At 39.9% G+C, this 12482-nt stretch overlaps 1 protein-coding gene across 2 annotated transcripts in view; it reads left to right on the top strand.

Moving 5' to 3' along the window:
* FAF2 (Fas associated factor family member 2) overlaps positions 1-12482 on the top strand; it is a 49193-nt gene continuing 36711 nt past the window's right edge. Inside the window, exons 1-2 of one of the 2 annotated variants that reach the window (XM_047778053.1) lie at positions 34-124; positions 3808-3892. Coding sequence is in view for 1 of the 2 variants with exons in the window: in XM_047778052.1 (XP_047634008.1) it covers positions 62-124 (63 nt within the window). In the remaining variant the exon portion in view is untranslated. Of the gene's footprint in view, positions 125-3807; positions 3893-12482 lie in introns of both variants that reach the window. The other variant, XM_047778052.1, reaches the window with a different exon arrangement.

Here is a 12482-nt window from a genome sequence, read left to right as displayed (position 1 = left end):
CTGAGGTCACTTCCGGCGGGTGACGGTGCGGACGGGTCAGAAGCGTAGAGGCGGCGGCAAAATGGCGGCGCCTGAGGAGCGGGATCTAACCCAGGAGCAGACCGAGAAGCTGCTGCAGTTTCAGGTAGCAGCGAGTACTCGGTACAGCGAATGTCGCCGCGTGCTAGAGAGTGGGTCCCTAGAGGAGCCCAGAACCCTGTTCAGATTGGGCCCGAGATTCTTCTCAGACCAGCAGGCGGCCCCCTCCCCCCCAGACGCCAACTGCCCTGCTGCCCCCGGCCCCCGAGCCTCTGTCGGTCCCCGGCCTTTCGGGAATGGTTGCAGCCAGGCCCGCTTTCCTCGTTCTCTTCTCAGAGGGTCAGCTTCCCAGGTTCCCCTTAGCTGAATCCGTCCTTAGCCAGCCTTTTCATCCCGGTTACCGGTCGGACCCTGTTGGCCCAACGACTCTCACGGTACTGAGATGCTTAATCCCCACTGCGGAGTTGGCCTCGCTTCGGGTCTCTGGAAAGCCTCCTACCAGCCTCACATGCCATTTCCACAAACATGTACTCAGGGCCTCTTGGGTGCCAGGTCCTGTGTTGGGAGGTCTCCTTAGGGGTGGGGACAGGCCTGCCCCCCTCCCTAAAGGTGTGGGAGGACACCTCTTAAGGAAATAATGCAGCGTTATAAATGTCATCAGTGGCCTCGGAAGGGTGTGTTACCCCTGGCTTATTCCGGGACTCAGTGCTTGACTCTGCTTGAGGAGGGTGGTAAAAGGAATCTGCCTCCCTTTAGTGGATCTTTGGGTTAAGAACTTTTGGCACTGAGCACCTCATCTCTGAGCTGGAGAATCTGGTTGGAGGACACCTAGGTAACCTTGGTTCTTTGTCACCCCGATGGATACTAGTTTCCTTATTTCTAAAATATATATCTTAAAAATGTTTACCCCCTAAGGAAGTTGTGGAGATCCAGTGAGTTTATGGATGTCTGAAGGGCTTTGTACACTGTAACCTACTCTCAAACAGTATTGCTAATGTTAATCATTATTTAGCTTGGGGTAGAATTAAAGTTAGTGGTACACTTATTTCCTAACACAAAATGTGCTAAATATATTTATTCATTCCACAGTATTTACCAAGACCCTTCCTTCCCAGGCAATAACAATAGGTGGTTAGAATCCCATTTATTTTAAGTACTTTGCTAAAACTTAGCATACATTATAGCACTTAGTCCTACAGTTCTGTGAGACTCACACTGTTAGAATCCCTGTTTTACAAGTGAGGATATGAGGCTTAAGAAGTCACATGCTTAGGTTACACAGCTATTAAGTGGTGGCCTCAGATTTAAAACCAAGTCCATCTTTCTAAGACCTTTCCTGAGCTCTTGAGTGCTCTACAACCTGTTTTAAGTATCAGTGTACAACTGAGAGTGAAATGGAGATGCTCTAATATTGTCCTTTCTTTGTTTTTTTGGCAAGTTCTCTCTTCTGTAATTTCCTTGATTAGATTTCACTGCAGTCAATTTCGAAGAGTTTTTTCTCTTAAATTGAGCAGTGGGTTGGAAATGTATAAATGGGCAACTACTATCATAGAAGTAGTTGGCCTTTGAAGTTTTGCGTAGAGAAATTGATGACACAGCAAGTTAGAATCGTAGTAAATAAAGAGCAGACAGCTAGCTTCCACTTCCTGGTAGACCACTAATTTCAGAGTTTTGTTGAACTTTGGCAGATCATTTTACCCTTTATAATTCTTAAGGGACAAGCCCCTATATTGTTTGAATGTAATGAGGTGATATGAGTTATAAGTCATGAAGTACTTAGTTTGGACCTGGAAGAACATGAATATGTGGTAGCATTTCTGAGTAAAGTACATAGGAACCTCTATTTTTGTCTTTATTGGGTATTTTCTCTGAGAAAGAGAGGTGAGGGATTTCCTGTTGTGGCTCAGTGGTTAACCAACACAACTAGTGTCCACGAGGTCTCAGGTTGGATCCCTGGCCTCAGTGAATTGGGGATTCAGTGTTGCCCTGAGCTGTGGTGTAGGCTGCAGATGCATCTTGGATCCACTGCTGCTGTGGCTGTAGTGTAGGCCAGCAGCTACAGCTCCCATTCAACCCCTAGCCTGGGAACCTCCATGTGCCTCAGATTCGGCCCTAAAAAGACCAAAAAAAAAAAAAAGAAAAAGAAAATAAGAAAGAGAGGTGAGTAGCAGATTGAAGTTGTAATAAGATTGCTTTATGAAATTGTATTTCATAAGGCAAATGCATTTTACGTTTGTATGCTATTTAAGCAGTTGCTTGGATCAGGTTCATCATCCAGATTACCAGTAACATTATTTGAAATTTACTAGGTGTCAAGATTTATACCAGGTATTTAATGTACATTAACTCTTTTAAACACTGTAAGGTATTAACCCTAATTCAGTTTATTAATGAAAAAACAGGTTCTGAGAAATCAAATAACTTGCCCAAGTGGTAAATGACAGAGGTTTAGAAATCCATGTCTGTAACCATCCTGTCTATAACCTAATGGAGAAGCCAGATTCATATATAAATAATGAGTATTCTGCAGTTATGTTAGTGCTCATTGTTTAATAAAACACAGTGATATAAACAAAGTGCTGTGAGGATTTAGGGAATGATAAGCATATTAATGGAAGTAGGAGGGGGAAAGAAGGGTGGCTTTTTAGTAACCCTGTTAAGTTTCTACCAAGCTTTAGGCATGGTGCCTAACCATTGTGTTTAAATCTCACAGTAGCCCTGTAAAGTGACACAGATGGTATGCCTGCTCCTAGGTGAAGGAAACAGGTCTTTTGAAGTATTTTTTTCAAGGTCATTAAGCTATTAAGTATTGGCAGTAGAATCAGAAGTTAATGGGTGTGAATCTGGATTTCAAGGCTGGGCTCTTGCCACTGTACTTTGCTACTTTGAAGGAGCAGTGGAACTTCAACAGATGGTGGGCAGAGCTGAGGAACCGTTTGAGCAGGGTTTGGAGATGGAAGATAGAAATTTTAGTTTCCTCTCTCTTTTTTTGTGGCATGTGATTTGATTGGAACTGCTTAGGGTATATTTATCAGGCTTCTAAGCCCATTTGATGTCTTCTAAGATTTTTTTTAGTTATTCTTTTCTCCTGGTTTTTTTTTTGGGGGGTAGGGACCAGTAGAATATGAATAGCTAATGCAGATATTTGTTTTAGGCTGCTTCAAATGGGAAATAATGGGTTTTGAGAGGTGCTAGTAGGAATATAGGGAAGGTCGCTGTTACCAAGTCCATTTTTCCTAATTTCCAAATGTAGCAGACTCTCCTGGTGCCTTGGTTTGCTGCCTCTAGGTTACAGTTTGAATAGCTGGAGAAGGATGACATGGACAAAGAGAGAAGGGACTAAAGGAGTTACATGTGGCCAGTAGAGGAAGAAATGATCCTTTTTCTGTTTGTGTAGGAAAAAAGAAGTCTTGAGATTTGAAGGTGTTTTTGTTTCTGACATTGTTTAAACACTTACTGGGCATTTACTTTACCAAAGTGCTCTAGATCATTGAGTCTTCCCAGTAAACAAAAGTGTATGGTTGTAAACTAGGGTCAGGAGATAATTTACCTAAGGTTAGTGATGAGCTTAGATTTTAATCTAGAACTCTGATTCTCTTTCCTCCCACCTAGCACTGCCTCTCCAGCCCTAGGTATTGATTTGTTTTCAACTACAGGTAAGTGGGTAGGGCCAATGGAAATAGTATGGGGCACTTTTAAGAAAGAACGTAGCAAAGGAAGTCCAAAAGTATGATTCTAATCCTGGACATCATCACTAATGTTAATTCTCTTAATCTCCTCTACATGAAGATGGACTTTTTAAACAGAAGGGAAGAAGAATCCCCCAAAGTAGGAATGAACAAGGAGGACCGTTCTCTCACTTCCATACCCACAGGTATGAGAGAGAAATGGGATAGAGGGCTTCAGGGGGAGTATCTTCCGGAAAGGCCAAATTTCAGTTAGAACACGAAGGTAAAAGAAGTGTTCAGGAAAATTAAGGATCTTGGGAATATTGCAGAGATAACAAGGCTTTTAATTCTAAACAAAATCTAAAAATGTAATGTTACTGGGTCAAAACAATGTACTTTGTACATTTTAAGAGCCACTGCTAGACTACTTTCCAGGGAGTTTTGGCAGCTCACACTTCCACCAAGAGGATGTAAGAGGACCTGTTTCTGTACATCCTTGCCAGCTTTGGATAATATCTTTTCAGTTTTTGTCAATCTAATTAAGTTTTCAGAGTTCTCATTTTGATTTGCATTTCTAGTGGTAATGGTGGTTGTAGTTTTTAGTTTTGCAATCACTTGGGTTTGAACAGCTAATGCAAACACTTGTTTTGAGTTATTTCAAATGATAAAGAATAGAGATATAAGATTGGGGAATTGGCTTATCAGCCTCTGTTTTTAAAAAATAGATAATGCTGGTCCCCATAGTATATGGAAGGTTTGCTTTCTGGCTAACTTGGTTGCAGAATAAAAAGTGCTGATTTTAAGATTGAATCCCATTGTTCCATAAACTCCTGATTACAGATGAGGTTGAGCTCTTTCTGACTATTTATGGTTGGTTGTTATATAAATTGCCTGTCTATTCTTTGTTCATTTTCTGTTGGATTGACGTTTTCTTATCAGTTTGTAAGAGTTCTTTATGTATATTGTCATGTATAGCAAATATTTTCTTTCATGACATCATTTATCTTTGTTATCTTTTCATTTATATTTGTTTACACTTGTTATGTCATCACATTGGCATTTTTTTTCTTTCTGGCTTTTGGAGTTTCTGTTTTGTCTAAGAATGCCTTTCACTTAATGAGGTTATACAGATGTTCTTTTTTGTTTCTTCAAAATATTTTACAGATTTCCTTTTAAAATCAGACCTTTAATCTATGTAGAATTTTAACTTTTTGTCTGTAGGAGCTAAGAGGCCAACTTCACTTTTTTCCAGAAGAGACTATAGGTTAGCTGAATGGTTGATCCCCTCCTCCACTGATTTGTGTAGTCCTCTTTCTCATAGAATATCTTACCATACTCTATTTTTGCTGATCTGCCAGTAGCATTACCGAATTAATAATAATAGCTTTATAGCAAGTTTTAATATCTGATAGGACAAGAATTCTTCCCCCCCCCCCTTTTTTTTTAAGGGCCCCACCGTGGCATATGAAAGTTCCCAGGCTAGGGGTCTAATCAGAGCTGCAGCCACCAGCCTACATCACAGCAATGTGGGATCCAAGCTGCATCTGCAACCTGCTCTGCAGTTTGTGGAAACGCCAGATCCTTAACCCATTGAGCAAGGACAGGGATCAAATCCACATCCCCACGGATATTAGTTGGTTTGTTATTGCCCAGCCACGATGGGAACTCCACACAGTAGATCCTTGTTACTTACCTATTTTATGTATAGTTTTTTTTTATCTGTTAATCTCATACTCCTAATTTATCCCTCACCCTCCTTCCTTTCTCCTTTGGTAACGGTAAGATTTTTTTTCTGTCCATGAGTCTGTTTCTGTTTTGTTTATAGATTCATATATATAGTTTTTTAGATTTCACGTATAAGTGATATAATTGCTCTTTCTCTGTCTGACTTCACTTGGTATGGTATTCTCTAGGTTCATCCATGTTGCTGCAAATGGCTATGTTTCATTCTTTATATGGCTGAGTAATATTCCATCGTGAATGTATGTATTTTTCATTGAGTTATAGTTGAGGTACAAGTATTATATAAGCTACAAGTGTACAGTATAGTGATTCACACTTTTTAAAAGTTATATTTAATTTATAGTTATTATAAAAATATTGGGTATATACCCTGTGTTGTACAATAGATCCTTGTAGTTTATTGTGTAAATAATAGTTTGTACCTCTTAGTCTCCTACCCCTGTATCACCCTTCCACCTTCCCGCTTCCCACTGGTAATCACTAGTTCTCTATATCTGTGAATCTGCTTCTTTTTGTTATATTCACTAGTTTGTATTTTTTTAGCTTCTACATATAAGTGACATCATACCGTATTTACCTTTCTCTGTCTGACTTATTACACTTAGCATAGTACTCTCCAAGTCCATCCATTGCTGCTGCAAATGGCAAAAAATTTTGTGTTTTTATTTATTTATTTTTTTATGGGTGTATCACTTAAACACACACACACACCACATCTTCAATTGCCAGGTCCTGTGGTAGTTCTCTTTTTAGTTTTTTGAGAAATATCTGTATTGTTTTACACAGTGGCTGCACCAATTTACATTGCTACCAACATTGTACAAGGTTTCCCTTTTCTCCACATGCTCACCAACATTTGTTATTTGTGTTCTTTTTGATGGCCATTCTGACAGGTGTGCAGTAATACCTCATTGTGGTTTTGATGTGCATTTCTCCAATAATTAGTGATACCGAGTATGGTTTCATGTACCTATTGGCCACCTATATGTCTTCTTTGGAGAACCTTCTATTTAGGTCTTCTGCCAATTTTTAAAATTTTTTGGGGGGTGGGTACTGAGTTGTATGAGTTATTTGTGTATTTTGGATATAAGCCCCTTGTCAGTACATCACTTGCAAATATTTTCTTCCTTTCCATAGGTTTTCTTTTTATTTTGTTGATGTTTTGTTCCTTTGCTGTGCAAAAGGTTTTAAGTTTAGTTAGGTTCCATTTGTTTTTACTTTTATTTCTTTTGCTTTGGGACACTGATCTAAGAAAACATTGCTGTAATTTGTGTCTGAGAATGATTTGCCTATGTTCTCTTCTAGAAGTTTTATGGCATTATGTCTTTATAGTTAGGTTTCTAAACCATCTTGACTTTGTTTTTGTGCATGGTGTGAGGGGAGTATGCTAATTTCATTGATTTACGTTTTGCTGTCCAGCTTTCCCAATACCATTTGCTGAAGAGGCTCTCTTTTCTCCATTGTCTTAGGTTAATTGACTGTAGGTATGCATTTATTTCTGTCCTTTTCCCATTTCATAATTGGGCTGTCTTTTGTTTTGGGGTTGTAGGAATTCTTATATATCTTGAGTACAAGTCCTTTATCGGATATATCATTGGCAAAAATATTCTCCCCTTTAGTGGGTTGTCTTTTCACTTAATGGTGTCTTGTGAATTTCTTTTAAAGACTTCATAGCTTTAGCTCTTACATATAAGGTCTGATCCATTTTTAGTTAATGGATGCGAGTTAGGGGTCCAACTTCATTCTTTTTGGATGTGGATATTTAATTTTCCCAGCACTGTTTCTTGAAAAGATTTCCTTATTGAATAACCTTGAAACCCTTGTTGAAAATTAGTTGATTATAACTAAAGGTTTACCTCTGGGCTCTCATTTCTATTCCATTGATTTGCACGTATCCTTATGTTCGTACTACATTGTCTTGTGTAATAAGTGTGAAAGCAAGGAAGTATGAGTCCTCCAACTCTGTTCTTTTTCAGAATTGTTTTGGCTGTTCTGAATCTCTTTCACTTCCAAATAAATTTTAGGATTTTAGGATCACCGTGTCAATTTCTGGCAGCTGGGATTTTGATAGGGATTGCTGTTAACCCTGTAAATCAATAGGAGGAACATTGCCATAACAGTATTGTCTTCCAGTCCTTGAATATGAGAAATCTTCCCATTTATTCAAGTGATTTTTAGTTTCTCAGTGATATTTTGTGGTTTTCTGTGTGCAGATCTTGCACTTCTCTTATTAAACTTACTCCTACATATTTTATTCTTTTTGATGTGCTGAGAAAGGAAATGTTTTCTTAATTTTATTTTGAGGTTGTTTATTACTAGTATATAGAAATATAATTTTTGTATATTGATCTTGTATTCTGCCACCTGGTTGAACTCATTATTAATTCTCTATTAGTTTTTTGAAGATTTCTTAGTTTTTTCCTATACAAGATTATGTAATCTGTGAATAGATGCAGTTTAACTTCTTATTTTCCAATCTGGATGCCCCCCCCTTTCTTTCTCACTTAATTGTTTTAGTAAAGTGTTCAATAGAAATGGTAAGAGTAGACATCCTAGTCTTGTTCCTAATCTTAGAGGGAAATCATTTGACTTTTTTTTTTTTTTGGCTGGGCAGTGCAGCAGCTTGATGTGATTGGGTATCATACCTGGACTGTAGCAGGGAAGGCACCAAGTCCTAACCACTAGACCACCAGGGAACTCCCCAGTCTTTGACCATTATTATGTTAGCTGTGAGTGTTTCTTAGATCAGGGTGAGAAAACTCCCTTCTTTTCCCAGTTAAGTTTTTATTATGAAAGAGTTTCATGGGTTCTTAAAAAGGTTATATGAGATAATGCATGTAAAGTACCTGATAAATAGCAGGGCTCTATCAAAAAGGGGGGGCAGTCTTGGAGAATATTCAGTTGTACATATGTTCTCTTACATTTCTCTTTATTTTCCCAGGGAATAATTAATAAAGGGTAGAATTGAAAATTTGCAAAAATGTCCCCTTTTTTTTTTCTTTTTATGGCCATACTTGTGGCATAGGGAGGTTCCTAGGTCAGGGGTTGAATCAGAGCTATAGCTGTGGCCTCTGCCACAACCACGGTAACACCAGATCCAAGCAACATCTGTGACCTGTACCACAGCTTGTGGCAATGCTAAGTCCTTAACCCACTGAGCCAGGCCAGGGATCAAACCCACATCCTCACAGAGACATCAGGTCCTTAACCCACTGAGCTCCAGTGGGAATTCCAAAATGTCTTTTTTTTATAATTGGCATTTAGAAGATAAATACTTACCCAGTAGCCTAACATGTACTTGAAGGAGTGCAAGACCTCAAAAAAGATACATATAGAAAAGGTTTTACATACAGAAGACTTGTCTGATAGTTTTCAAATTTATAGAATTAATCCTGTGATTGGGGAATTGAAAGTGCTGCCAGTTAAACTGTGGAGTTTTTTCATTTAAATTCAAATTTAGGAGTTCCCGTCATGGCTCAGTGGTTAATGAATCCGACTAGGAACCATGAGGTTGCGGGTTTGATCCCTGGCCTTGCTCAGTGGGTTAAGGATCCCATGTTGCCTTGGGAGCTGTGGTGTAGGTTGCAGACGCGGCTCAGATCCGATGTTGCTGTGGCTCTGGCGTAGGCCGATGACTACAGCTCCGATTTGACTCCTAGCCTGAGAACCTCCATTTGCCGCAGGAGCGGCCCAAGAAATGGCAAAAAGACAAAATAAATAAGTAAATTCAAATTTAGCCTATAGTTTTAGTATCCTTAGATACATTTTTCACAAGCTTAATATTAGCACATTATATTTCTTTCTTTCTTTCTTTCTTTTTTTTTTTTCCAAATCTGAGCTGTAGCTGCCGGCCTACGCCACAGCCACAGCAGTGCCAGATCCTTAACTCACTGAGCGAGGCCAGGGATTGAACCTGCAACCTCATGGTTCCTAGTCTGATTCATTTCCACTGCTTCACAACGGAAACTCCATGTGTTCTTTTTTGAAAAACATTTTCCAGAGTTCCCACTGTGGCTAGCAGGTTAAGAACCTGACGTAGTGCCCCTGAGGATGCAGGTTTGGTCCCTGGCCTTGCTCAGTGGGTTAAGGATCTGGCGCTGCAACAAGCTGTGGCCTAGGTCAAAGATGTGACTGGGATCTGGTGTTGCTGTGGCTGTGGCATAGGCCTCAGCTGAAGCTCTGATACAGCCCCTAGCCCGGGAACTTCCATATGCCACAGGTGTGGCCAGTATTTAAAAAAAAAAAAAAATGTTTAGGGAATTTCCATGGGGGTTGGGGTTTGTTGTGCAGCATTTACCAGTCTTTTTTTTTTTTTTTGGTCTTTTTGGTCTTTTTGCCATTTCTTGGGCTGCTCCCACAGCATCTGGAGGTTCCCAGGCTAGGGGTCTAATTGGAGCTGTAGGCACCGGCCTACGCCACAGCAACGTGGGATCCAAGCCGCGTCTGCAAACTACACCACAGCTCATGGCAACGCCGGGTCCTTAACCCACTGAGCAAGGGCAGGGATCGAACCCGCAACCTCATGGTTCCTAGTCAGATTCGTTAACCACTGCGCCACGACGGGAACTCCTACCAGTCTTATTTGACAATAAACTTTGTTCAAAGAACAAAACTACACCAATTGGTTGTTGACCCTGGGCATAAGGAAGAAAAATTTTATGTTTTTATCTGTGAACTGTTATCTAGCTCTCAGTAGGTACAGTGAAAAAAGAAGAGACTAGGAATAAGAAGACTGGACAGTTCTGCCCCCCTCATGGCTTTGTGACATGGTAGAGCTTGTTCACTTTGCTTAGCCTCAGTTTCATTTTGTGCAAAATGAGTGGTTGAAATAGTCAGTTTATCCTTACTCTTTAATGTGAAAATTAGAAAAATTCCAGATATTTCATTCTCAATTGAACAGAAATTTTGTTGAGATTTTCCAAATTGGGGATTTATTGAAAACTTCTTGTTTTCTAACATGAATTAAATAGTAATGGGAGGCAGTGTAGCATAGGAGACAACCTAGACTATGGAGGTGGTGGTTCTAGGTTTCAGTCTCAGCCCAACACTTGTCATTATTCTTGAACAAGGATATTTTTAGACAAGGTACATAAGCTCTTGAATCCTTGGGTTCCTCGATGGTGAAAATGAGGGCTTTATTACTCATAGTGCCTACTGCATAGTAATAGGTGCTTAGTGAATAGGAGTTGCTGGTATTTAATTTGGTAAATCAGTAAGTAAGTTGAATAAAAAAAGATCTGAATGTGAGAGGTTTAGCTACAGATCAGAGCTTAGGGGTGAACACTTCGCTTCCTGAAGGGATTTCAAATTCCATTTCTTCTGCCACTACCAGAGAGGGCATACTGCTTATTGCATAAAGCAAAGCTTTGTGTGGTAGAAAGGAGAGAACAAAGAGCTCTGCTTTTTGCCAAGTTTCTCTCTGGTAATAACTGAAAACAAAAGTTAGTATACGTCCTCAGTAAGTTAGAGCCAGCAAGCCAAGTAGAATTTAGAGAGTACTTAGGTATCAACTGAGATTTCTCACCAACCTCCTACAGTGTTAGTATAAACAGATGAGATGGGGAAGGATAAACACTTCTTAGGAAAGCACTCCAGTGATTACTGTAATTAACTCTAGTTACCTAATCCCTATCCAGATAGTTGAATGAGACATCTGGTTAAAACACTGTACCATCTATTGTTGGTGATACCTTCCTTGAGTCATTACGCAAGAGAGAGATCAGGGATCACAGTATTTTGGTGGTGTTGACATCCTCTTATGTTTTGACTTGGGAGGGGAGGAATTTAGACAAAGGCTGGAGTAGGAGAAGGCGATAGAATAGTTTATACACTTTCCTCCAATCTCCCCATGTATTTTGCTAATGAGAGATTCAGCGTATTTTTTGCCCTAAAGATAAACGCTGCCCTTCTACTAATGCTAAACTTAGTGTGTTAAACTTTTGTGAAAATTGATGTAATTAAATGTAGTATTTTCCTAAATCTTTGGGAGGGCAATTCATGGAAGAGGAGTTAGCTCCAAGGGGAGGAGGAAAAAGGGAAAGATTGTCTTGGAGCAGGGGATATTTCTAAGTAAGACAGACTCGGGTAGATCTGCCCAATAAGGGCTTTGTGGAAGACATTGGCCCTGAGAAATTAGAGGGAAAAGGAGGTGCCAAACTATACATTGAAGTTGTTTTGCCTAGTGCCACTCAAGTCACCTTGGATGTCTGGAGATCTGAGTGTAAACCAAAGTTCTAAAAAGCAATCCAGTGAGGAGAGGTTGCAGATTTATCTAACCTTTATTGAGCACTTACTATGTACCTGAATTAGTGTGGAGTGCCTTCCACATAATTCTTTTTTTTTTTTTGTCTTTTGTCTTTGTTGTTGTTGTTGTTGCTATTTCTTGGGCCGCTCCCGCGGCATATGGAGGTTCCCAGGCTAGGGGTTGAATCGGAGCTGTAGCCACCGGCCTACACCAGAGCCACAGCAACACGGGATCCAAGCCGCGTCTGCAACCTACACCACAGCTCACGGCAACGCCGGGTCCTTAACCCACTGAGCAAGGGCAGGGACCGAACCCGCAACCTCATGGTTCCTAGTCGGATTCGTTAACCACTGCGCCACGACGTTTAAAGAGTCTCACTGTTCTCTACTGATATGGCCATGATGGCAATATCTGTTTCATAAGATTGTTGAGGAAAATAATTCCTTACACAGAGTAGGAATAAATGAGTGATAATAAGAACAGTATTTCAAAACTAGAGAGAAATAAAGTTGATCATTGGCATGAGGGGAGGATTCAAACATTTTAGTATGGTAAGTCACTGCACTGGGTTTTGGGGATATAGAAATAAATGGATTCTCAAAAGAAAGTTTTTCTTTTTTTTTATAAAGTGAGATTTTTTATTTATTTATTTATTTTGTTTATTTTATTTTATTTTATTTTATTTGTCTTTTTGTCTTTTCTGGGGCCGCACCCGCAGCATATGGTGGTTCCCAGGCTAGGGGTCTAATCAGACCTGTAGCCGCCGGCCTACAGCAACGCCAGATCCCAGCCACATCTGCAGCCTTTAC

This window comes from Phacochoerus africanus, chromosome 4 (assembly GCF_016906955.1).
Source record: "Phacochoerus africanus isolate WHEZ1 chromosome 4, ROS_Pafr_v1, whole genome shotgun sequence".
Taxonomy (NCBI): domain Eukaryota; kingdom Metazoa; phylum Chordata; class Mammalia; order Artiodactyla; family Suidae; genus Phacochoerus; species Phacochoerus africanus.
Note: the sequence above shows the minus strand (reverse complement) of the source record. Positions and strands in the feature narration are given on the sequence as shown.